The 24,099-nt window shown below is 59.9% G+C and overlaps 1 protein-coding gene across 2 annotated transcripts in view; it reads left to right on the top strand.

The window, feature by feature from the left end:
- PI4KA (phosphatidylinositol 4-kinase alpha) overlaps positions 1 to 24,099 on the top strand; it is a 96,218-nt gene extending 72,119 nt beyond the window's left edge. The window contains exons 26-55 of one of the 2 annotated variants that reach the window (XM_068563728.1): positions 189 to 270; positions 424 to 507; positions 604 to 693; positions 1,184 to 1,303; positions 2,911 to 3,003; positions 3,437 to 3,593; positions 3,819 to 3,946; positions 8,519 to 8,677; positions 8,952 to 9,103; positions 10,282 to 10,389; positions 10,521 to 10,684; positions 11,587 to 11,706; positions 11,799 to 11,878; positions 11,968 to 12,161; positions 13,031 to 13,121; positions 13,430 to 13,597; positions 13,801 to 13,854; positions 15,407 to 15,527; positions 17,021 to 17,150; positions 17,960 to 18,030; positions 19,113 to 19,185; positions 19,264 to 19,334; positions 19,928 to 20,037; positions 20,457 to 20,561; positions 20,651 to 20,776; positions 21,113 to 21,233; positions 21,408 to 21,567; positions 22,177 to 22,266; positions 22,726 to 22,809; positions 23,723 to 24,099. In XM_068563728.1, the coding sequence (XP_068419829.1) occupies positions 189 to 270; positions 424 to 507; positions 604 to 693; positions 1,184 to 1,303; positions 2,911 to 3,003; positions 3,437 to 3,593; positions 3,819 to 3,946; positions 8,519 to 8,677; positions 8,952 to 9,103; positions 10,282 to 10,389; positions 10,521 to 10,684; positions 11,587 to 11,706; positions 11,799 to 11,878; positions 11,968 to 12,161; positions 13,031 to 13,121; positions 13,430 to 13,597; positions 13,801 to 13,854; positions 15,407 to 15,527; positions 17,021 to 17,150; positions 17,960 to 18,030; positions 19,113 to 19,185; positions 19,264 to 19,334; positions 19,928 to 20,037; positions 20,457 to 20,561; positions 20,651 to 20,776; positions 21,113 to 21,233; positions 21,408 to 21,567; positions 22,177 to 22,266; positions 22,726 to 22,809; positions 23,723 to 23,774 (3,358 nt within the window). In that variant the 3' untranslated portion in view covers positions 23,775 to 24,099. The remainder of the gene's footprint in view (positions 1 to 188; positions 271 to 423; positions 508 to 603; positions 694 to 1,183; positions 1,304 to 2,910; positions 3,004 to 3,436; positions 3,594 to 3,818; positions 3,947 to 8,518; positions 8,678 to 8,951; positions 9,104 to 10,281; positions 10,390 to 10,520; positions 10,685 to 11,586; positions 11,707 to 11,798; positions 11,879 to 11,967; positions 12,162 to 13,030; positions 13,122 to 13,429; positions 13,598 to 13,800; positions 13,855 to 15,406; positions 15,528 to 17,020; positions 17,151 to 17,959; positions 18,031 to 19,112; positions 19,186 to 19,263; positions 19,335 to 19,927; positions 20,038 to 20,456; positions 20,562 to 20,650; positions 20,777 to 21,112; positions 21,234 to 21,407; positions 21,568 to 22,176; positions 22,267 to 22,725; positions 22,810 to 23,722) is intronic. The other variant, XM_068563729.1, reaches the window with a different exon arrangement.

The following is a 24,099-nucleotide window of genomic DNA, read 5'->3' as shown; positions in this document are numbered from 1 at the left end:
GGTACAGGGGCCCTGGTTGAAAACAGGGAGGATCCCTGTGGGGAGCAGGGAGTGGTCTGGCCAGCGCATAACCAGGATGATGGGGCCGGGGCGGCCGGGGCTGGGCAGCAGGAGGGGGGAGGGGCCTTAAGGAGTACAGCTCCTTGGACAGGTGGCTTCTGGGCCCTGAGAGGTGGCTCTGGGTGCAGGTTCCCCCACTTGCTCTGGAGCGGGACGGTGCTGAAGACCATGCTGGACATCCTACAGACCCTGTCGCTGTCGCTGAGCGCCGTGAGTACCCCGCCCACCCTTCTGAGCCTAGCTCATGCCACAAGCGGTGAATGGGGGGTTGGGGGGCTCCCATCACAGATGGGAGGGGTGGGAGGAAGGGAGGGAGGTGCTGCGCAGGGACCTGCTTTGGAAGAGGGACCTGTGTGCTTTCAGGATATTCACAAGGACCAGCCTTACTACGACATTCCAGACGCCCCCTATCGCATTACCGTTCCCGACACCTGCGAAGCGCGAGAGGTGGGCCGGGGGTTCGAACTTCAACACAAGGCTCTGGGGGACATGGTCCAGCCCTGTGCTCACTAAGCTCTGACAGCCCGGTGCACCCTCTTCCAGAGCATCGTCAAGGACTTCGCTGCGCGCTGTGCGATGATCCTGCAGGAGGCCATGAAGTGGGCACCCACGGTCACCAAGTCTCACCTACAGGTACTTTCTTGAAATCATCAAAAAACATCCTGGGGAGCTCCTTCCAGCCGTGCAGAGAGCTGTACCCAGACAGCATGCTGGAAATACCGACAGCACTGGTGTGAACTAGCAGACCAGGAACACTGGTCCAGGCCTAGGGTAATGGGACACCCTGTTGGATGAGCATGCTGGTCAGGGGCCAGGAGGGCAGGTGCGGTGGGACTCGGGGGGCGGGCCCAGGGGAGCCGACCGCTTATGGTAGGCAGGACTAGGGGTGCATGCGGGCTGGGCGAGGGTGGCATGGCCAGGGGCCCGGCAGGCCAGCAGGAACAGTGGCTGGCTCTGGCTCTGGCTCTGGTCCCAAGGGAGTGGCAGCCCAAGCGGGGCCATCTCTTCAGTGGATCAGGGCGGGCGATGCCAGCCTTAGAGCCAGGGTTCCCTCCCTCACCTCACACGTGCTGCACAAGGCTTGCTTTTACCTTTAAAATAACACGGCGCTTCCCCATCTCAGGAATACCTGAACAAACACCAGAACTGGGTGTCGGGGCTGTCGCAGCACACGGGGCTGGCCATGGCCACCGAGAGCATCCTTCAGTTTGCCAGCTACAACAAGCAGAACACCACCCTTGGGGTACGTGTGCCTCTGGGGAGCAGGGTCTCCATCAGCCGTGGGACAGCGGCGTCTGCGGCAGACCCCAGGCTCGGGGGAGCTGCTCACCGTGTTTCTGACGGATCTCTAAGGTTGGTCCTTTATCAGGATCAGGTCCACGACGGACGAAGTGTCCTACTGGACACGGTCAGCACGTTTTATGGTCGTGCTGGCCTGGCCGTCCATTGGACTGAGCAGCACCCCATGTCCTTGGCTTCGTCTCGTTCTGCTCGAGGTTCGTTTAGGGGCAGCACGTGTGCTGAGGGGTTCCCTCTGAACCAGATCAGAGACTCACCTCAAAGCTGGTGGTTGGCAGCAGTGGCCTGTCCGGCAGTGGTGCGATTTGGCATCTCCCAACCCTGGGGCCCAGTGCAGGGCCTCTGCGGTCCGTGGGAGCCCAGGTGACCACATGCACATCTGTGCTGCCCGCTATGGGGTCAGGGGAGGCCAGGCGCCCGGGTGGGAAGGGAGCCGCCCCTTAGGCAGGCTGAGGACGCGGGCAGAGGCCAGCGGGGCTCGGTCCTGGTCCGAGGTGATGTTGCCTAAAAGATTTCGGGATTTTTCCACAGAAAAGTAGATTTAGGTTAGGTTTTTCCCTTTCCTGTTGCTCAGGAGGGAAGGACCGTTTTTAATCTTGTGTTTTGATCGCTGGTTGTTGGGAGACCCCGGCCCTAGAGCCCCTGCCCTGCAGAAGGTGCAGCCTGTGGCCTGGCTGACCTCTCCACCCAGAGGGGAGTGGGCTGGGGGCTGATTTGGGGCACAGGAGCGGGGTCAGAGAGATGCAAGGGAGGGTCTGGCAGCTCTGGGTCCCTCAGGACTGTGCTCAGCCTGGCGAGAGGACCCCATGTCCCCACTTCCTGGGGAGCAGGCCGAGGTCAGGGACAGTGAGTGGCAGAGCCAGTTTCCCACTCATGCCTGCTCCAGGCCACTGTCTCCAAAAAATGTAATGCAGTCTCAGGTCACCTTTTTAAAAATGAACCAGCTTAAAATTTTTATGAGAAAACCGCATATTTTTTGTTTGTGGTTCAGTTTTACTCAGTTTATATCTTTTCCCCTGACCTTCTTTCCCCCCACCCCTACCACCCCAAAATAAAAAGTTGCCCAAAACCCCAGCACCTGAGGATTGGTTGTCTCCAGTAGTGTCCGTGTATGACGACTGGCTGTGCTGGTGTGTAGGGAACAGAGCTGAAGGGACAGTGTGAGGTGGCCCTGGGGACACTGGGCAGGTCCAGCTGGAGGAGGGGCCTGGAGGGGTGGGCGGACTGGAGAGGCAAGGCCAAGGCAGGGGAAGTGGGGGCCGTGTGAGCCGAGGTCCCTTCCAAGTGTGGGCAGGCACACCAGTGGGGGGTGAAGTAGCTGGTCATGGAGCAACGCTGTAGTCCCAGCTGCCTTCCGGAGATGTTTCAGAGTAAAATGTTTAAAACGCTGTTTTTCCATGCGACCTGGCAGACCCCAGAGCATGTTTAGAGGTGTTTCATTTTATTTACTTGCCATCGCTGGAGATTTTAATAACCCGGGTCTGAGCGTGACAGCCTCACTGCACTGGGCTTTGGCCACGAGGGTGTGCAGTCACTGTCCCATCTCTGCAGGCGACTCAGCTCACGGAGCGGCCAGCCTGCGTGAAGAAGGACTACTCCAACTTCATGGCATCCCTCAACCTGCGCAACCGCTACGCAGGCGAGGTAGCCTCCTGCCGGGTCGGGGCCCTTGAGCATCCTCTCCTTCCTGGTGGGGGCGGGAGGTCTGTCTTGGGGGGAAGGTTTGGTTCTTGGAAGGAGTGGGAGCTCCTCTCTAGTCAAGTCTTTTGAATAAGAGAGCAGCACCTTTCTTGGGAAAAAAAGTAATGTCCGACTCAAGAAGCACGCAGCTGACCTTGTTTAGCCCACATGCAGGCAGCTCTGCTGTAGCTCAGTGTTGGATTCAGACGTCAGGGCCGGGTCCCCGCCCTTGGGGACTGTCCAGAATGGTGGGAGCAGCACTCGTTTCTAGAGGAGGAGTTCCGGGGCACCATGCGTGGTGGCAGCAGCACCCAGATGAGCCTGTTACTCCGCGTGGGCAACGAAGCCCCGTGGTCGGGGTGGCCAGGCCACATGCGCCTCCGCTGACCTTCCACAGGTGTATGGGATGATCCGCTTCTCAGACGCCACAGGCCAGACGTCTGACCTGAACAAGATGATGGTCCAGGAGCTGAAGGCAGCATTGGGCGCGGGTGACCCTCAGCACTACACAGAGGCCATGTTCAAGCTGACGGCCATGCTCATCAGCAGCAAAGGTACCGCCCAGGCCTGGGCCACCTTGCTATCCCAGGGAGCGAGTCCTGGCCACGCAGAGAGCCTGCGCTCCCCTGGGGAGATCCCTGCGGCATCACGCACGGGACTGGGGTGGGGCTGTAAATAAAAGGCCAGCGCTGTTCCGGCTGGTGCCAACTGTCCTGCTGACCCAGGGAGGCTGTGGGTCGACCCGTCGGGGCCTCTGAACAGCATGCATTTGGTTCCAGACTGTGACCCGCAGCTCCTCCATCACCTGTGCTGGGGTCCCCTCCAGATGTTCAACGAGCACGGCATGGAGACGGCCCTGGCCTGCTGGGAGTGGCTGCTGGCCGGCAAGAACGGAGTGGAAGTGCCGGTAAGGCGCCGGCTGCAGGTGGCTGCGGGGTGAGAGGTGGAGAGCCAGTCCTGGCCCCTTGGATGACGAGCGTGGAGACCCCGGGCAAGCCCCTCACCCTCCAGGGCCTCATATGTAAGCAAGACTGTGATATTAAAGCCTGCCCACAGGACTGTCACTGGGACCAGAGGGAGTGTGTTAAAGGACCCAGTGGTGCCTGAAGCTGTTATTTTTCCAAAGCTCGGCAGGGGGAGCCATTTCTCCGCTAGTGGACGCTTGTGTTTATCCACAGTGACCCGCGTCCTACCTGCCGACTCTGGCACAGCAGCCCTCCTGCTGGAGGGGGCCCACGGGGAGGGTCTACACATCCTTTCAGCTGATGGGATGAACACCTAAGAACAGATTTATTTTTCAAAGATCCCATTAATTTTCACGGTAATGGGATTTGACATGTTTTTTCTGAGTTTCTTAAGATAAGTTGAGATATGTGTTCAGAAGGAGTGTTCTGTGTTTTTTGCCCCTGGGGGTCAGCTGGATAACTTCCAAGGATGGAACTGGAGTGTTCGAGGCGTGGAGGTGGCCGTAGTCATACCTCCTCACGGCGTTTGTGTCCAGCTCACAGTGGTGGGCGTCTGTGGAGGGGCCAAGTCGGGTGTGTGGGGAGCAGAGGCACTGGCCCCTGCCCCCCAGGAGGGAAGTCGGCTGGGTCTGGGCTCTCGCCCAGCTGGCTGTGCTGTCTTCAGGTTTCCAGGGCAGTTCCCTGCCTGTGTGTCAAGGATGACGGCAAGGGGTCTGCGCAGAGTCTTTGTGAGGATGAGCCGACCTGGCCCACCTCATGGCAGCTGTTGTCACTGCAGGGCGGGGGCTCCTCAGTCATAGCTACGTCCCGCCCCGTCAGGACCCGTGCGTGTATTGTTTTCATCTGTGTTCATTGCTGTGTGTGATACACGCCTTGTAACAGTGCTGTTTGTGTTGTCAAACGCTTTTCCTAAGCCTTATGGGTGTATCCAGACCGTTTCCCGTCCTCACATACCTCTGTAAGCCTGGGTCTGTAGTTCTCCTCAGCGCTTCCTGGGCTGCAGGTGGCGGGAGTGAACTCGCAGCCTAGTTCACCTTCATCTCGTGCTTTGGCTGTTCTTCCTGGGTCTGTGGTTCTAAGTTGCCTTTGGCATGTTACACACATCTATCATCTGTTGGCTTGCATTGTTCCTGGGGAGAAATCCGCAAATTACCATCCTTTCTCAGTATGTGCTATTGTTTGTTTTTCCTTTTAGCTATTTTTAGGTTTTTTGTATCTTTGATTTTTAATAGTTTGACTCTGTTGTGCTTGGGTGTGGTTTTCTGTGTATTTTATGTTGGGATTCCTTGAACTTCCTAAATTTAGAGATGTCAGGTTTTTCATCAGACTTGGAAAGTTTCAGGCCAGTATTTCATTAAATATATTTTTTACACGGTTCGCCCCTTCTCAGTTGGGCTCCAGGGACGCCTGTGGTGCACACGTTGTGACGATGGCAGTGTCCGAGGTTCGTCAGCATTCCCTTGGGTTGTTTTCATTCTCTCGCTTTGGTCCATTTTCATTGGCCTCCTTCCAGTTCCCTGGTACTTCCTCCTGCCTTATTCATTCTGTTAAACCGTTTTTAATGTATTTTATTTCAGATATCGTAATCCTCAGATCTAGGATTTCAGTTTCTTTTTTATACTTTGTATTTCTTTCCCGAGAATCTCTGTATCTTCACCTTTTCTTTCTATCTTTTCTGGTAAATCTCTAAACATATTTATGATAATTACTTGAAAATCCTTATCTGGTCGGTTAGTTCTAGCATCAGGGTCATCTATGTTCAAGTTTGTGACCGTGGACCTGACACTGTGTTTAGAAAAACAGTGGAGACTGAGGGGCCCTGCTGCTTTATCTTCTTGTGCCTGGTGGCTGAAGTGAAGGCCGCACCCCCAAGGGGCTCATCTTGGCAAGAAGGGTGGGTTCTTCCTGCTTTACATCACACCTTCACATCCTTTTTTTTTTTTTTTCTTTTTTTGGCTGAGTTTGGTCTTCGTTGCTGCGCGCGGGCTTTTCTCTAGTTGCGGTGAGCAGGGGCTACTCTTCGTTGAAGTGCGCGGGCTTCTCATTGCGGTGGCTTGTCTTGTTGCGGAGCATAGGCTCTAGGCGCGTGGGCTTCAGTAGTTGTGGCATGCAGGCTCAGTAGTTGTGGCTTGCAGGCTCTAAAGCACAGGCTCAGTAGTTGTGGCGCACAGGCTTAGTTGCTCCGCAGCATGTGGGATATTCCCAGACCAGGGATCGAACCTGTGTCCCCTGCATTGGCAGGTAGATTCTTAACCACTGAGCCACCAGGGAAGTCCCCAAGGAGGGGTTTTAATGCCAAGCAAATTGCTACGTCATTTGGAGTCTGTCAGACTCCAGTCTGTCCCCTGCCTCTGCCATAATCAGTAGCTCGGCTGGCTTGAGGTTTCAGCCTTGGCAGGTCCGTCCACCACTCATGCCAGACCTAGTGCTGGCCCTGGGCTGTCGGGCTCATCCTTCCCAGGGAAATGTGATCTCTCTCTGGAAAGCAGCTCTTGGCAGCTCTTCACCTGCCCTCCTCAACAGCCCGACAGCTATGTGTGGGTTTGGTGTCGCCAAGCTCTTGCTGTTGGCTCCTGTCTCCCTGCTCCTGGCCTCTGCAAGGACCTGCTGTCCTGGCCCACCTATGCCCCACACCCCAAAGTGGGGGCCGTTCCCCTGTACTTCTATGTCTTTAGTATCATTGCATCCTGGTTTTTCATTTTTTCTATTATCTGGCAATGTTTGCTGGTTATGGAGCAGTTGGAAGGTATGAGCACAAAGAAGAAAACAAAAATCGTCCGTAGCCCCAACTCAGAGGCGGGTGCTGCTGGAGTCTTTTGCATTTGTGGGGAGATAAAGCGTGAGCAATCTTATTGGTCTCGTATAGTACGAGGGTCTGGGCCTTCGTTCCACTGAGACAGGAAGGAATTCTGGTCCCCTGGTTCTGTAACCCGTAACAAGTGCACAGGCCCAGACTGGCCCCCACCGTCCTGCAGTCTGTAAACGCCCAGACAAAATCCTCATGGCCCTCTCTGCCCCCCGACACTCCACGGTGAGCCTTAGCGAATTCTGTTAGGTCTACCTTTTATCTTTAAAGCATCTTCAGAATCTGACCACCTCCCAGCAGCCCGGCCCAGCCCCCCGTCTCTCCCCTGCACATGGAGACAACCCAGCTCCTGCTTTCCCCCCGAACCCCTCCACCTTCTCTACACAGAGGAGCCAGGAAAATGGGTCAGATCAGGACCCTCCCCCACCCGGACCTGTCCATGCTGCTTGTGCTCATACAGAGCAGAGGCGGACAGTGTCTGACCAGCAAGGCCCCTCTGCCCCCTGTTGCCACCAGGCACCCTGCAATCCCTGCTGCCCCGGCCCCGGTGGGCTCCTGCTTTAGACTGCGGGTGCCGGTCCCTCCCCAGCAGCGCTGTCCTCAGACAGGTTTTCTCCAGGGCTGGTCTGAGCTGTGCCCTCCGCCTGGGGTCTCCCCAGCCGCCCTGCCTGAAACGCCACCACGCCGTCCCCACTTCCCTTCACGGCTGTTTGCCCCCAGTGGAGAGCGCCATGCAGTCTGTAGGCTGCTTCTACTCGGCCTGGATCTGAGTTGTGTTTGTTCACACTCGTGCCCCGAGCCTGGAAGGCAGGCCCTGGCCAAGGTGGCAACCAGGACGGGGGGACAAATGGTGGGCAGGCAACCTGGCGGGCTGCTCCCTTACCCTCTATCCTGCAACACGTTTGGCTGCAGGGGCGACCGCCGGGAGTCCATCCTTGTGTCATGGACGGGCTCCTGTCTGTGCTGGACTCTGTCCTCACCTCATGGCCTCCAGATGGCTTCTGTGCCTGCAGGCAGGGAGGAGGGCAGAGGCGAGCGTCACCTCCCTGCCTTCTTCCTCAGGGCTCCCCCGACTCCCACTGCTCACTGCTGCTAATGAGTGGGCGAGGGGACCTGAGACTGGCCTCTCGGCGCCCTGAGCAGCCATGGAGCAGGAGGAGGGGTGGGGTCCCCGCGTCCCCGCAGGGGCTCTGGATGCCCTGGAAGGAGCCGCTGGCTGTTGTCAGGCCACAGAGGCTGCTCCCCTGCGAACCCCTCGCCCAGGCTGGTGGGGTCACAGGCTCCACTCGGCCCCCACAGTTCTTTCTCTGAGCCTGGTTAGCGGCATGAAGGTTTCATGCAGGGTCCATGGGAGTGGAGAGGAGGAACTAGGTTCTGGAGCCCGCCACGCCCCTGCCACTGCCAGCCCGGAGGCACTGAGCAGGCAGCCTCCCCTGGGTGGTTTCCAGGCAGTGCTGTCACGGGTGGGCTGCACCACAAAGCAGGACACACTCCTGGCTGTGGTCCAGGAGGGGCTTCTGGTGAAAAAAGGCTGGAAAGTGGGATCATGGGGAGATCTTAGTGATTTTTTTTTCTTCATACCTCCCTCGGTTTTCTAAATTTTGTTCAGTGAGCATATATTCCTTTTATGATTAAAAAAAACAAAACAAAAAAACCAGCAAGCCTCTTTCTGCGCCCCACGGAGGGGCTAACGCCTGCATTCTTGCAGTTCATGCGGGAGATGGCGGGGGCCTGGCAGATGACAGTGGAGCAGAAGTTCGGCCTGTTTTCTGCGGAGATAAAGGAAGCAGACCCCCTGGCTGCGTCGGAAGCCAGTCAGCCCAAACCCTGTGCCCCCGAGGTGACCCCTCACTGCATCTGGATCGATGTACGTGCCCCCCTGGCTCCCCTGTGCTCCACCCACTCTTCCCCAAGGTCGGGGGCTGCCCTGGGACTCCAGGTTGAAGACTGCCCCACCTGGGGGTAGATGGCCCATCTCTCCCCCCAGGCCCCACCGGTCTCGTCCCACTGCCCCACAGACCCCACCTGCCCTCCTGTGGGCCTGAGCCCCTCCTTGGCAGGCAGTGGTGGCTCGAGGGTGGGGGGCCACCTGGCCCCGCCAGCAACATGGCCCCGCCAGCAGCGTGTCCCTTTCCGTCCAGTTCCTGGTGCAGCGGTTCGAGATTGCCAAGTACTGCAGCTCTGACCAGGTGGAGATCTTCTCCAGCCTACTGCAGCGGTCCATGTCTCTGAGCATCGGGGGCACTGCGGGGAGCATGAACCGGCATGTGGCGGCCATCGGGCCCCGCTTCAAGTGAGAGCTCACCCCAGGGCCTGCTCCCCCGGGTTTCCTGTGGTTGGTCACTTGTTCACCAGAAACTGACAGAGCCCCCAGTACATGCCTTTCCCTGGGAAAGGGATCCGCATATGATGGCCGGGGCCACCACGCTCTCTCGGGGCTGGGGACATGGGGCAGCGTGCTGTCCACGGCAGGGAAGTGTGCAGGAGGTGCTTCACGTGGGGACCCGGCCAGCCAAACGCTCGGGGTGGGCAGCAGCAAAAGGATTCTGGTGACACATTGGAGAGGGAAAAACGGCCAGCTGTGTGGCAGAGCCTGGTGTGACAGCTCAGGCCCATTACCCTCTGAGGCCGATTGTGCCAATTGCACACCAAGCCCTGTGCAAAACCAGCCACACCGGGGGAGGGCACACACCCCCATAGGCAGCATGTGGCCCAGTGGGCCTCAAACCAGGTGCGGTGGTCAGGGGCGCTGTGGACACAGCAGGAGGGCCTGGCCTGGCATGGGGAGGGCTCTTGACTGGGCCTGCAGATACCTGGGGGGTCAGATGGAAGGAGGGTGAGGGGCCCCTGCATGTGGGCACCACTCCCCCTACCTGTTCCCCTCCCTGAGCTCTTGACTCATGTTCCTGCAGCCCACTGGGCACCCCCTCGGGCCGTGCTTCTCAAACCAGTACCCAAGGGCTAGTTCTCTTTTTCCCTAATTTCCAGTCTGTCATGGACCTATACTTTTACAAATTGCAACGAGAATGGGTTAATAGGAGAGGATCCATGCTGGACCGTCCCAGCCATGGGAAGTGGCCATGGAGACGAGCAGGAGGGCTGCCTGTTCCTGACCAGCGCGTCTGTGGATGCCTGCAGGGCAGCCCTGATCTTGCAGAATCCAAGCAGATTGTTCTTAGAACCCGAGTTCTACCTTCGTAGTCACCGTAGGTGATGGTACCTCAGGGAGTGGTTTGCAGTTCGTGGGACCAAAGCTTCTGGCCGAGGGGCAGAGTCACACACGTTTTCCCCCCAACAAAAGTGAAGGTTTAAAAAACCTTTCGTAAGGCATCAGGGTACAGTAATCCGAGACAGGTGACCACCTGCCCGATCCACAGCCCTGGCGGGAGGGCTCTGCCGCCCGCAGGTGGGCCCTGAGCTCAGGGAGAGGTTTGCAGGGGGCACCACTCGCTGACCGGGGCCCTCTTGCAGGCTGCTGACCCTTGGCCTGACCCTCCTGCACGCGGACGTGCTTCCCAATGCGACCATCCGCAACGTGCTCCGCGAGAAGATCTACTCCACTGCCTTCGACTACTTCAGGTGCTGCCCCCACCCCCTCCAGCCCCCAGGCCTGGGTCACTCGGCCTGCTGGGTGCCAACCCCCCGCTTAGCGGCCCGACTTGTCATTAGGAGGCTGCGCGCCCCACCTCGCCGCGCTTCCTGACTCCTAGGCCCTGGCACTCACCCTCGTCCCTGGCTGTTTGCAGTTGTCCCCCAAAGTTCCCTACGCAGGGAGAGAAGAGGCTGCGTGAGGACATAAGCATAATGATTAAGTTCTGGACCGCCATGTTCTCAGATAAGAAGTACCTGACCGCCAGCCAGCTCGTTCCCCCAGGTGAGCCCCAGCCTCAGCCGTGCTGCATGGTCACCGGAGGCCCACGCCTGCCCGGTCACCTCTTCTCTGGCGCTCCTGGGGAGTAGAAAGGAGGGCAGGGTCTCTAAGCAGACAGGCAGACACCCCTTGGTGTAACTTCGCAGCGCCGGGCCGTTCACAGGGTCCCCCTGCATGCCCGACGGTCTGTATTGGACTACGGCCTGTGTGCTGGGAGGGATAGGGCACGGTCCATTGTCACCTGGTGGGGCCAGTCTTACCGGCAGGCGACTCCAACATGGGGGTCGTGGGAGCGTCCCCCGAGGACAGGCACTTGCCCTGCAGCAGTTGGGGACCAGGGGCAGTTTTCTGGAAGAGGTGACGTGTGAGCTGCATCTCAGAGCATGGAGGGTGGACGGGGTCAGGGAAAGGCGCTGAAGTGGGAGCCGGCAGCCGCCCCACAGGAGGAAGCCCTGCTCTTGTTTCTCTGAAGCATGTAGCTGGTCACGCGCCCAGGCTGGGGGAGGCGCGTCTCTGTAGGCAGACCCACGCGGCCAGCCTGGCCGCCAGGAAAGGGAAAAGCAGGCACAGTGGTTGTAAGCAGCTCTTGGCTCCACTCAGAGCAGGGCAGGCAGCCCTGCCGTCTGTCTCCACGGGTCCCCGAGTCATCACCATGTAGGAGGACACTGGGAGGTCAGTGCCATAATTGATCAAGGCAGCTCCTCAATTTGCTTTGATTTGGGCTCAGGGGAACGTAACACACTTTAGAAAGCTTCCATCTGCAGTGGTTCATGAGGAACTTTGCAGACACCTGGTTCGTCCAGGGAAGCCGTCACCGGCCGTCTCCCCCACCTGCTCCTCTACAGCTGCCTTGTCTGTGGTGAAGGTCCAGGCACCTCTTTCTAGAATGCCGTGTCTGCCCACAGATAACCAGGACACCCGGAGCAACCTGGACATAGCGGTCGGTTCACGCCAGCAGGCTACACAGGGCTGGATCAACACCTACCCGCTGTCTAGCGGCATGTCCACCATCTCCAAGAAGTCAGGTCGGTGGGGCTTTGCTGCCGGGTCCCTTGGGTCCTCGGGGTCATGGAGCAGCTCCAAGGGACACTCTGTGCCCTCCCCCCTCCGTCCCCAGGCATGTCCAAGAAGACCAACCGGGGCTCCCAGCTGCACAAGTACTACATGAAGCGCCGGACGCTGCTGCTGTCCCTGCTGGTGAGGCCCGTGCGCCATGCCTGCAGCGCCGGGGTGGGTGAGGGGCGCGGGCCATGCAGAGGCACATCCGTGTCTGTGTCCCTCACCAGGCCACTGAGATCGAGCGTCTCATCACGTGGTACAACCCACTGTCAGCCCCGGAGCTAGAGCTGGACCAGGCCGGAGAGAGCAGCGTGGCCAACTGGAGGTCCAAGTACATCAGCCTGAGCGAGAAGCAGTGGAAGGACAATGTGAACCTCGCCTGGAACATCTCTCCTCATCTGGCCGTGCAACTGCCAGCCAGGTGGGCTGCCCGAGAGGCCCTGCCAGAGGTCCAGCACAGGGCACCTGGTGGGGGGAGGGCACGTGTCACAGCCAAGGACTGTAAGGGGAGAGCCAGCATAGCCCCAGACGCTCCCCAGTCCTGTGCAGTGGTGGGGTCTATCCTGCCAGGGGCCCAGCATCCTGGAGCCCGAGGAGATAACATCAGGGCACCCCAGGGCCTCACCTTGTTTGATGAGGAAAGGAAACACCTGTGGTTACTCTGGGAGGTAGGCCTGGGAGGTCTGGGTTGGTTCCTGGGTGGCATCTTCAGGCAGCAGGCTACTCAGAGGGGCGGTTGGCAGCCGAGTGTCCTGTGAGCTGTCCTGAGGCAGCTCTTAACAGGGACAGGACTCAGGCTGGTAGGTGCTGAGAGGGGCTTCCCAGGCCCCCTGTGCTGAATCCCAGTATACTCCATGTGCCTGCGTGCAGGGTGGGCCTTTCTTCCCCGGAGCCCATGCTGCATACTTACTGCTTCCTTCTTCGGGTCCTAAGTCCTCCTCAGGACAGGATTGCAGCCTGATGGCATTTAGGCAGCAGCTGCCTGCCTTAGCCTTGGGCGGTCACACCTGAACACTTTGCACCCACCCTCCCACCTGCTAGGGTGCCTTCTGGCCCACAGGTGCCACACCGTGGATGAGCTGCTTTGGGGGCCAGGCCAAGGGAGGTGTCCTTAGAAGGATCATTCCTGCTCCAGGGAGTTCTGCCCTTGGGTCACAGCCAGTCACAGTCAACACCATGTCAATAGCCCCAGTGCTCAGATGTCACTGGGTGTTGGTCCACATCCCTCAGTCCAGGGCTCCCCTAGCCTCCGTGTTCGGTGTCTGCCACCCACACCCTCTGTGCCTGCAGGTTCAAAAACACAGAAGCTATCGGAAACGAGGTGACCCGTCTGGTTCGCTTGGACCCAGGAGCCGTTAGTGACATCCCTGAAGCCATCAAGGTAGCGTGGCGGGTAGTGTGCCAGGGCCTGGTCCTAAGCGCACAGAAACAGAGCTGCCTCCAGGGATGCCTGGAGGCGAGGAACACAACCAAAACCCACTGACCTCAGTGGTACCACGATTTTTCCGATCTCTTGTGTTATCTGCTCTTCGGATGAAACATTTACTGTGTTTACAGTAGAAAAACGTTGAGTGTATTTCACCCTGGTTGAAGTTGTGCTGTTGTATGTAACGTGTCAGAAGCTGTTACAAATGCCTTGCAGTTTTCACTCCTTGGGGCCATCCCTGTGACTCCCTGCTTCCTCCCCAGTTCCTGGTCACCTGGCACACCATTGACGCCGATGCCCCCGAGCTCAGCCATGTGCTGTGCTGGGCGCCCGCAGACCCGCCCACAGGCCTGTCCTACTTCTCCAGCATGTACCCGCCACACCCGCTCACAGCGCAGTATGGGGTCAAAGTCCTACGGTCCTTCCCGCCGGTGAGCCCATCTGCTGGGTCGGCCTTGGGGCGCTGCCCGGCCCCACGGGGGGATGGAGGGCAGGCCTGATTGAGGGTGAGGACGTGTCCTGGGGGTGGAGTGACAGCAGGGCCAGTCCAGGAGGGGTGGAGCCCTGGGACCCCCGTCCTGCGTGGTGCTCTCACCCCTCCCTGAGTCATGGCTGCTCCTCCCCCACCACACAGGATGCCATCCTGTTCTACATCCCCCAGATCGTGCAGGCCCTCAGGTATGACAAGGTAAGGCATGCAGCATGGGCCGACCAGCCTGGAGGGCCGGGCGGGATGGAGCCCAGGAGCAGGGCCACTGAGCTGGGACCTGGGCCCAAGGTCTCTCACCCCAATGTGGTCATCCAGCGCCCGAGGCCCAGTCCTGCTGTGCTGGGTGAGCAGGTTCTGGAAACATTGCCGGCTGCTTCCTCAGGGTGGGCGACCTGGCCTGGGACCCGTACCTGCTGAATGGGGGTCTCAGCAGGTCCCCTAGCTCCCAAATCCAGCTCCCTGTCTCCTGGGGGGAGTGGCCAGGGGGTTGGAGGAGACAGCGTGTGTATTAGTGAGCTCAGGCCACCCTGGCAAAGTACACAGATTCGGTGCTTAAACTACAGGGAGCTCCTTCCACACAGAGACGTCTGGATCTCAGATGTCTGGAGGCTGGACGTCTGAGATCCAGGTGTCGGCAGGGCTGGTTTGCCCGAGGTCCTTTCCTCGCCGTGTAGACGGCGGCTTCTCCCTGTATCCCCACACGGCTGTCCCTGTGTCTGTGTCCTAATCTCTTCTTAAAAGGACGTAAGTCAGATTGGATCAGGGCCCCCTACTGATCTCATGTAACTTCATCAGTTCTTTAAAGGCCTATATCCAAATACAGTCATATTCTGGGGCGGGGGCGGGGGGGGACCGGACTTCAACATATGAATGGGGGGTGGGAGCAGATAATTCAGCTGTAACAGTGTACATGCACATAGGGGCCTGGCACAGGGCCTGGACAGAAAACACCCACGGGGTGACCACAGCCCAAAGCCCTCACCACCCGCGCTTCATCCTGGTGCCACCCCCAAGCCTGCATCTGAGGGCAGCAGCGTCTACCACTCCTGCTCCTGCCCATACACTCCCCTGCCCTGGGCCCACAGGGCCCCAGAACACCCCATGCCCCAGCCAAGCCTGGAGACCCTGCACTGGAGGTTGCACATTCATGGTTCATCTTTAGATATAGTTGCTGGGTTAGAATTGGGTTATTTGAAGTTTGACCTGTTTGGGAAGCCCACCAACCCAAGTTGAGGACATCTGTCCAAGGAATACTTTACCAGATGGGCCGCAAATGACTGTGGGGAGGGAGAGGCTGCCCCCCAGGAGTTTTCCAGAAAGGCCAGCTGCCTTTGTAACCTAGGACATGAGAATTCAGCCTAAGCTGGGAGTGACATAGGGTTTTCTGGGGCCCGTCCATCACTGGGCAGCGTCTTCTAGACACCAGTCCACAGGGGCACATTTGAAACCCACCCACCCATGCATCGTGCTTGACGACAGCAGAAGCTGGTTAGAGTCCGGGGCTTAGAGTCCAGAGGAGGGAACAGAGGAGACAAAAGCTGGCGTGTGCCTGCATAGACAAAGACCCCGGCGGCTGGCCAGCCCGCTGGACTCGGGCTGGACTCCGCAGCCCAGGAGACGTTCTCACAGCCAGCACCGCTCGACCACACTTCTTTCTGGGTCTGCCAAGCGTGGAGTCATTGCTGCTTGGGTGAGAGCGGCCTCTCTTGGTGGAGTGTGGCCAGCCTGGGCTGACCTTGCTTTCCTACAGATGGGCTATGTGCGGGAGTATATTCTGTGGGCGGCATCCAAGTCCCAGCTCCTGGCACACCAATTCATCTGGAACATGAAGACGAACATCTATGTGGATGAAGAGGGGCACCAGAAAGACCGTGAGTGCCCGTCCCTCGGGCCCCACCCCGTCCTCACCACCTGCCCAGGGTCGTCATTCCTCCACTCCCACCTCTGACCCCTGCCCGGCCCCCAAGGCCCTGTGGCTCCGTCCTGCAGCTCCCCGGGCAACGCTTCCCAAACCAGGTCGTCCCAGGACCCTCACACCCTTGAAAACTACAGAGACCTTCAAAGAGCTTGGGTTTATATGGCCTTTGGCCATCCGTGCTCACCAACATTAGAAATTTAAAATAGAGGGCTTCCCCGGTGGCGCAGTGGTTAAGAATTCACCTGCCAATGCAGGGGACAAGGGTTCGAGCCCTGGTCCGGGAAGATCCCACATGCCACGGAGCAACTAAGCCCGTGCGCCACAACTACTGAGCCTGTGCTCTAGAGCCCGCGAGCCACAACTACTGAGCCCGCGTGCCACAACTACTGAAGCCTGCGCGCCTAGAGCCCGTGCTCCGCAACAAGAGAAGCCACCGCAATGAGAAGCCCGCGCACCGCAACGAAGAGTAGCCCCCGCTCATCACAACCAGAGAAAGCCTGCGCGCAGCAACAAAGACCCAATGCAGCCAAAAATAAAAATTAAATTAAAAAAAAAAGAGACCCATCTCACATAAACATAACTTTTAAAGAAGTGAGCGAGAAGAGTGGCATTGCTTAACACGTTTACAGGCCCCTTTAGTGCCTGTGGGAGATGAGGTCATCAGTGTGGTGGGAGATCCCCTCACTCTGCCTCTGCATTTCATGTCAGAATATGCTGTTTGGCCTGAAGTGGCTACAGAAGATTGGGCCTTGCTGACCCATAGTTGGAAAGGGAGGAGCGTCTGGTGTTCAGGCCCCCATGGGTGCTCCCCGCTAACGCTACCAAGCTTGGCGGGACGGTTTCTCAGGGGTTCAGTGCAGTGAGGGGTCTGAACCGTGTTGTGAGCCTCGCTCTCTGTTCATCCAGCCCCTGCTTGCCCTGCACTCGCCCCTCGCAGGACCTGTAACACCCACCATGGTCACACCCAACGCGCAGGGCAAGGTCTCCAGTGCTGACGCATTTCGTGACGCAGTACTTAAAGATCCCGTGTGTGGAGCCCCAGCTGCCTCACAGGACAGAAACGTTTCTGAGTGCTAGGAAACTGTCAGGCTTTTTTGTCAAGTTTAACAAAGTATTGTAGTTGTTTTCCTTAAATGGCAGATTCATTTTATTCATTTTCAAGAAAATATCTGCCATAAGTCTACGTCTGAGTGACTTTACCTTGTCTCTTAGTCACTCTTTCAAGTAAAAATGACGTTCCCTGGAAGAGGGGACAGTCAGATGCAGGTGCTCCCCTGAGACCACCACACGCTTCAGGTGCGGCCCCCTTGAGCATCCGTGATCCTGGGGCCCTCCACTCACCACAGCCTCACGGGCGTCAGCACCCTGAGGAGGGCAGACTTCCTCTGGGTGGGGTCTGGAGAGAGGGTCCCCAGGACTGCAGGCTTACCCTCGGTTTCTCTGCAGCTGACATTGGCGACCTCCTGGAGCAGCTGGTGAAAGAGATCACAAGCTCCCTGTCCGGCCCGGCCAAGGACTTCTACCAGCGGGAATTCGACTTCTTCAACAAGATCACTAACGTGTCAGCCATCATCAAGTAAGTGGCATCTTCTCCAGGCCGCACTTGTGGGAGTTGCCCAGGGAGCTTTGTAGACATGGCCCCTCGACGTCCCCCACTAAGGAACAGCCAGACGGGGAGTCTGCTCCCACCATCCAGGGCCCCCGCGGGCATAGCAGATGCACAGAAAACAACATCTCAGGTTCACTTTGGGTCTTGCCCAAGCCTGAGGACATCTGCTCTCCAGGTTCTGATGGTCCCTGTGGTGTTAGGGAAACCAGACTCCTTTGCAGCCCCAAGGTCCTTTCTTGATTCACCTCCTGGGCCGCCATTCACATGGAGCAGACGCCGACCTTGGACGTCTTGGGCCACCCATTTGTGCAGGATGGGGCCCCGGAGTTGTGGATGCTGGCCGGGCGCCTGGGGAGGCAGCAGGGGAGCCCTAGTGCCATTCCTCCAGGCGCCTAGTCACCACACTGTCCCCAGTGCTCAGGCTCAGCCCCCACCCCATCACTGCGGGGCACGTGTCCCATGGTCCTCTCCTGGCCAGTTCTAAGCAGAGCGGCAACGTGGCAGCAGAGATGGAGGATCAGGGTGGACTCCCTGGGCCTCTGCCACGTGAGAGGCATGATTTCATTTCACTCGCCTTGTCGTGGGGCGCAGAGGTCTGAGGGCCTTGCCGAAGCCACACTGCCAGTAAACCACGGAGCCCGCAACCTGGCCCCCACAGCAGCGCACACCCCCTTCTCCTGCCCCAGGTGGCGGAGCGCAGGGCTAGGGCCCTCGGACAGGAGGGCCTGTCTGTGCCCTGAAGCCACAGACACCAGCGTCTGTGTCTTGTTCTCCAGGCCCTACCCTAAAGGTGACGAGAGGAAGAGGGCTTGTCTGTCGGCTCTGTCTGAAGTGAAGGTGCAGCCTGGTGAGCAGGGCTCGAGGCCAGTGAGACGGGGATCTGGGGGGCCCTGGGTGCCCGGCACCCCTCTCCAGAACCTGCCCCTGCCAGTGGTCACTCTTGGTTCTCCTAGCTACTGCTGTTTTCTGAAGGCCAAGGCCCTGTCCTTGGCAGCTGTGGTTCTAGAAGGTTCCTGAGCTCCAGTGTAACAGAAGCAACGCAGGCCACACAGTGGGCTTAGGGAGGAGCGGGGGCGTCCCAGGTGTGTTAGGGCCTGTAGGATGAGGGGGCCCATGCCCCCCTCCCTGGTGCTCTTGCCACGTGGTCAGATCCGTGTCTTTCCAAGACAAGACGGGAACCCAGACGTCACCGCACAGCTCTCCGTTCTTAACTGTCTCACACACTCGTTATTCAAAACCCTGGCCTTGCACACTTGCCCACTGCCTGCCTCAGTGGTGGGCACCAGTGCAGGGCCCTGGGTAGGCCTCTCCTGACCGTGCTGAGCCCTGCCCAGCCCCGCCCCAGAGAACACTCAGCCTCCCAGGGGACACCATGCTGCCGGGTCGTGTCCCCGAGGCACTGGGGAGCCAGCTGGGCTCTAGAGCAGAGTGGAGCTTGGGCTGTGTGAGGGAGGCTGGGCTGGCGAGGGAAGGAGGGCGGACGAGGCGGGGGACCACATGGTCCCCAGGGGCCCAGTCCCTCCCACCAGGACCCCGCCTCGAGCACCCCCACCTCCGGGGGCTTGGGGAACTGTGGTCCGTGACCAGGAAGGGCCTTCTCTCGACCTGCCCTGACAAGGTCGAGCTGGGGGTGTCAGGTGGGTGGGCGCTGGGGCTCCTGTGTCCTGTGGCACTGGCAGCCAGTGACCTGAGAAGCTGAGGGTTTAGGGTGTCCTCTTGGAGAAGCGTCTGCGGGAGGCGGTGGCCCCATGTGGAACGTCAGGATGGGTCCAGGGAAACAGCACAGAGTCAGGGACGACGGCCTTACCGGCCTCGGAACAAGGAGTCGGCGGTGCCGCAGGCAAGGCCCTCAAGGCCTCAGCACAGCCCCGTCTGCTAGGAAAGCCTCATCCTGCTTGGGCCCTGGGATGTCCCTTCTGTCCCTCACAGGCTGCTACCTGCCCAGCAACCCCGAGGCCATCGTGCTGGACATCGACTACAAGTCCGGGACGCCCATGCAGAGGTGAGGCACCCCCCGCAAGCTCCCCCTCACGGGCTCCCATTCCCTGTCACTTGCGCCCCATTCTCTGTTGTTTTCCAGCGCTGCAAAGGCCCCGTATCTGGCTAAGTTCAAGGTGAAACGTTGCGGAGTTAGTGAACTTGAGAAGGAAGGTCAGTGGGGCACGTCCGATGTAGTTTGGGGTCCCCATGAACGGTGACGGCCTCCAGCCAGTCTGTGTGGGCACTTGTCTGGGGGTGGCAGGCACGTGTGCAGTGACAGAGGCCCCAGGGAGGACTGGTCGGCTTGGCTGCCGTGCGAGTGACCGCAGGCTGGCAGCTTCCACAGCAGGAGTCGATTCTCTCCCAGTCTGGAGACCAGGGTGTCGGCAGGGCCCTGCTCCCTCCTGAAGCGCTGGGAAGGATCCTTCTGGCCTCTTCCCGGGACAGGGCATGGTTGTTCCTCAGCTGTGGCTGCCACATACATCACACTCTGCAGTTCTGGGGGGGCATGAATGTGGGGAGCACAGCAGCACAAGGGTGTGGCCCTGGGTCCTTGCTCCTCAGCTGTTCTTAGGAAGAGACCCTGGCCCCGTGGCCCCACCCACTGACCCCCGGTGTCTGCTGGGCCTCGTTGGCCTCCTTAGGGTTTTGCAGAGATGATCCCTAAGGTTCTGTGTTGCTTCAGGCACATGATCAGGGCTCGCCCCCAGCATCCTCAGAGGGCCTCTCTGCCCGCCACTGACAGGAAGCCTCTCTCTGTGCAGGTCTGCGGTGCTGCTCAGACTCAGAGGATGAGGGCAGCACACAGGAGGCCGATGGCCAGAAAATCTCCTGGCAAGCAGCCATCTTCAAAGTGGGAGACGACTGCCGGCAGGTAGTGGGCTGGGCAGGCAGGGCCGGAGGTGGGCGGGGCTGGGGCAGGCCCGCCTCTGTCCAAGGCTCCAGGCACACTTCTCAGCATCACACAGAAATAGGAATCCTTGGTTCCCCATTTGATTCTGTTGCCTTGGAGTACATCAGGGCTTTCTGCTAAACCCAGAGGCCTCTCCAGTGGCGCCCCCTCCCGCTGTACACCCTGGCTGCTCAGGGGGAACTGCCCCGGGGGGATGGGTGCCCCTTACTCACACCCACCGCCAGGCAGTGCATCCTCGCAGTCTGCCCAGGGAGCAGTGGGCAGTCAGGCTCACCAGGGCCTCCCTCCGTCCTACCCCTCCCCCTCCCCCTCACTGGGCAGGGCCGCAGGCACCTGGAGCCAGCAGCCCACTACCACCCTGAGTCTCTCCCGGTTCCCAGGACATGCTGGCCCTGCAGATCATCGACCTCTTCAAAAACATCTTCCAGCTGGTTGGCCTGGATCTCTTCGTCTTCCCGTACCGGGTGGTGGCCACCGCCCCTGGGGTAAGTTCCCCAAGCAGTTGCTTGGGCGCTGCCCCTGTCCCTCACCCTGCGGTGTGCCCGCAGCCTCAGCCTCGGCCCTTCCTCCCTAGTGCGGGGTGATCGAGTGCATCCCTGACTGTACCTCTCGGGACCAGCTAGGCCGCCAGACCGACTTTGGCATGTACGACTATTTCACGCGCCAGTACGGGGATGAGTCCACGCTGGCCTTCCAGCAGGTGGGCAGCAGGGCGGCCCCACTGCCCCCCAGCCCCAGCTCCCGCATTGGTCAGCACCCTGTTTTCCAAGTCCTCGTATGTCTGGGGGTAAAACCAGGGCATCTGTAACCTTCCTTGGGATGAAAGGCATGCCTCGAGAGGGGCTCCCCAGGAGAAAGCTGTCAAGAGTTGAAGGGGGGAAGGGGCCACCACCCTGCACCTCAGGTGCACCCACTTGTCACTCCGGCTACCAAGGTTTGGCTTGCTGATCTAAGCGCAGGCCCAGGGGTTCCAGGGTGCCCGCAGGCCCAAGAGGGCACAGCTCCGGGGCGCCCTGAGCATGCTGTCTCTGCACAGGCGCGCTATAACTTCATCCGCAGCATGGCTGCCTACAGCCTCCTGCTGTTCCTGCTGCAGATCAAGGACCGGCACAACGGCAACATCATGCTGGACAAGAAGGGCCACATCATCCACATCGGTGGGTGGGCATCCTGCCGCGGGGGCACCGGGGCAGGGGCTCTGGGGGTTGGGGAGCTGGGCTTCCTTTCCAGCCGCTGCTCCCCAGCGTCCCCAGGAAACGGCAGCTACAGGGCATCCACCCGGCTTTGCCCTGCAGCTGATCCCAACACGATGGCTCTTTGGGGTATTGCAGACTTTGGCTTCATGTTTGAAAGCTCCCCGGGTGGCAACCTCGGCTGGGAACCAGACATCAAGCTGACAGACGAGATGGTGATGATCATGGGGGGCAAGATGGAGGCCACGCCCTTCAAGTGGTTCATGGAGATGTGTGTCCGTGGCTACCTGGCCGTGCGGTGAGCCCTGTGGATGGGGCGGGGGGCAGGGAGAGGCTTCCATACTGGGCCCGTTCATCCAGCAAGCCCCGCCCACCCCTCAAAGCTCCCCTTGGGTCATCTCAGGCCTTTGGTGGACACAGAACTGGGGTTGGGGCGGGGGTATGCACGGGAGGCCCCCTGAGGCCTCGCCTTCCTGTCACGTCTCTGCCACCTGTGCCAGCAGCATCTTGCTCCAGGCATCAGTGACCCTCCATGTTCTGCATCTCCCAGGCTTGGCCTCGCCTGCCGACGCCTTGGGGCCCCTCTGAGCACCCCACCTGCCCTTCCTCCCTAGCCTGAGCCCCTGCACCCCCAGGCTGCGTGCCAGGGACTCAAGTCCTGGCTTCCAGGTGTCATGTGGCCAAAGCCACAGAGCAGTGTGGGGACATCTGGACTCCAACCCGAGTCTGCTGAAGCCTGCATGGCGCGTATGCGGTTCCCTTCAAGAAGGGAGGATCCCTTCCTCAGCCGGGCACAGAACCACGGCAGGGGCCGAGGGCAGGCCCTGGGCAGGGGCTGCATGTTGACCACAGGCAGGGCCCCCACCCAGGCTGGCCTCTGTCCACCTCCCTCCCTGCCTCTCCCCAGGCCCTACATGGACGCCGTTGTCTCTCTGGTCACTCTCATGCTGGACACGGGCCTTCCCTGCTTCCGCGGCCAGACAATCAAGCTCTTGAAGTAGGTCCGGCAGGCAGGCCACTTGGGGGCGGCTGTCCCCTGAGATGGGAGCCCCTCGAGTGCTGGTAACAGGGACTGTTATCGAGGCCAAGTGCTCCCCCTTGGACGCCCAGACAGACGGGGTCCTGGGTGAGGCACTGTCCCCAGACCTCTCGTGTGTGAGGTGCCATGGCTTAGGCGGAGGACGTACCCTGCGGCCCTTCGTCCCTCAAGGGTGTGTCTGGGCCAAGCCCCGGGGCTGCAGTGGCTCAGCCCCCTGCCAGTCCTACCCTGGCCGCAGGCCCCTGGGCCTGGGAGGTGCTGGGAAGGGGCCCAAGCCCTCGAGGCCAGCTGGGAACCGTGTCCCCACAGGAGGCCAGGCCACTAAGTGCAGCCCACCAGCCAGACCACGTCCCTGCAGGGAGGGCAGCCTGGAGCCCTGGGGGCGGCAGCCCTGACACGGTCCTTCCCCCCCGCCAGGCACAGGTTCAGCCCCAACATGACAGAGCGAGAGGCCGCAAATTTCATCCTGAAGGTCATTCAGAGCTGCTTCCTCAGCAACAGGCAAGTCACCCTGTCCTGCCCCACCCACGCACCCGTGTCACTTATCTAGTGTTCAGTGGGCACCTGTGCAGGCCCACACCTGGGCCAGGTGACAGGATGCACTGCCCCGAGACGCCCAGCCCAGTGGGGCAGGAAGTGAGTTCTGAGAGGCTTCAGTCCCCTTCAGCTGCTGTGGGGGCCATGACAGGAGGGGCCTGGTGGGGGAACTGGGGCCACTAGAAGCGGTGGGGCCAGGCCTCAGTGACAGGCCTGGGGCCAGGCTCCCAGGGGCTGTGACAGTCGAAGGTGGCCTTGAGGTTTCTAGGCTCAACAACGGGGTGAGCGAGGGGAGTCCAGGCCCCAGGAGGTGCAGAGGCCCCAGGCCCACACCCTGGAGACAGAGAACTGGCTCCGGTGGACCCGCCGAGGTCCAGTGGCACAGGAGCACCACTTGGTTTTGCTGACTGGGGAGCAGAGAAGTGGGGTGGCTCAGGGTAGCAGGAGGGGTTTGGAGGGCGGCATGAGGCAGGCTCTCCTGATGGTGATGTGAGGCGGGGGGGTGGGGGGCGGGGCGGAGGGGGAGCGCACAGACCCCTTCCAGCCACATGCCAGGCCCCAGCGCTGGGAGTCAACTCCTACAGACGCACCCCCGGGCCACATCCCGGGCCCCAGGACCGAGGGCAGGCGTCTGGCTGAGGAAGGGCATCCTCTTGAGCCCACTTTGGGGCCCATGAGCAAGGAGGAGATGGGGCATAACAGGGAGGCTGTGGCCATGGGTGAGGGAGCAAGTGTCCCAGTGAGAGAGGGGCTGGCAGGCAGACAAAAAGTCCGCGATCGGGCACTCGGCCTCCAGGGGTGTAGCAGGACGGCTCAGGGGGTCGAGTCCCCAGACCAGCACAGGCCCCTCACAATCCCCTCTGCTCTCTGCTCCCAGGAGCCGGACCTATGACATGATCCAGTACTATCAGAACGACATCCCCTACTGAGGGGCAGAGTGCCGCAATCACTGCCTGCTGCTGCACACGGCCTGCCACTTCATCCGATGGACAGATGGGCTGAGATGCCCCTGCAGAGCCCGGCAACCCGCTGCCTCCCGAGGTGTCGCCTACATGGCCCGTGTGGCTGGAATGACAATCAGAGCCAGTCTCTGCACAGGTGTGAGCTATGCTTGCACTGGACACATTCCCTGCCTGTCTTGTCTCAGAGGTACATGAAGTATTTTCTTGTGTATAAAAAATGGAAAAATTATATTTAACCTAAGATTCAACCAACGTAAACAAAATAAAAACAAAAAAACTGCGTTGGAGCCAA

The sequence above is a fragment of the Eschrichtius robustus genome, chromosome 14 (assembly GCF_028021215.1).
Source record: "Eschrichtius robustus isolate mEscRob2 chromosome 14, mEscRob2.pri, whole genome shotgun sequence".
Lineage (NCBI taxonomy): Eukaryota > Metazoa > Chordata > Mammalia > Artiodactyla > Eschrichtiidae > Eschrichtius > Eschrichtius robustus.
Note: the sequence above shows the minus strand (reverse complement) of the source record. Positions and strands in the feature narration are given on the sequence as shown.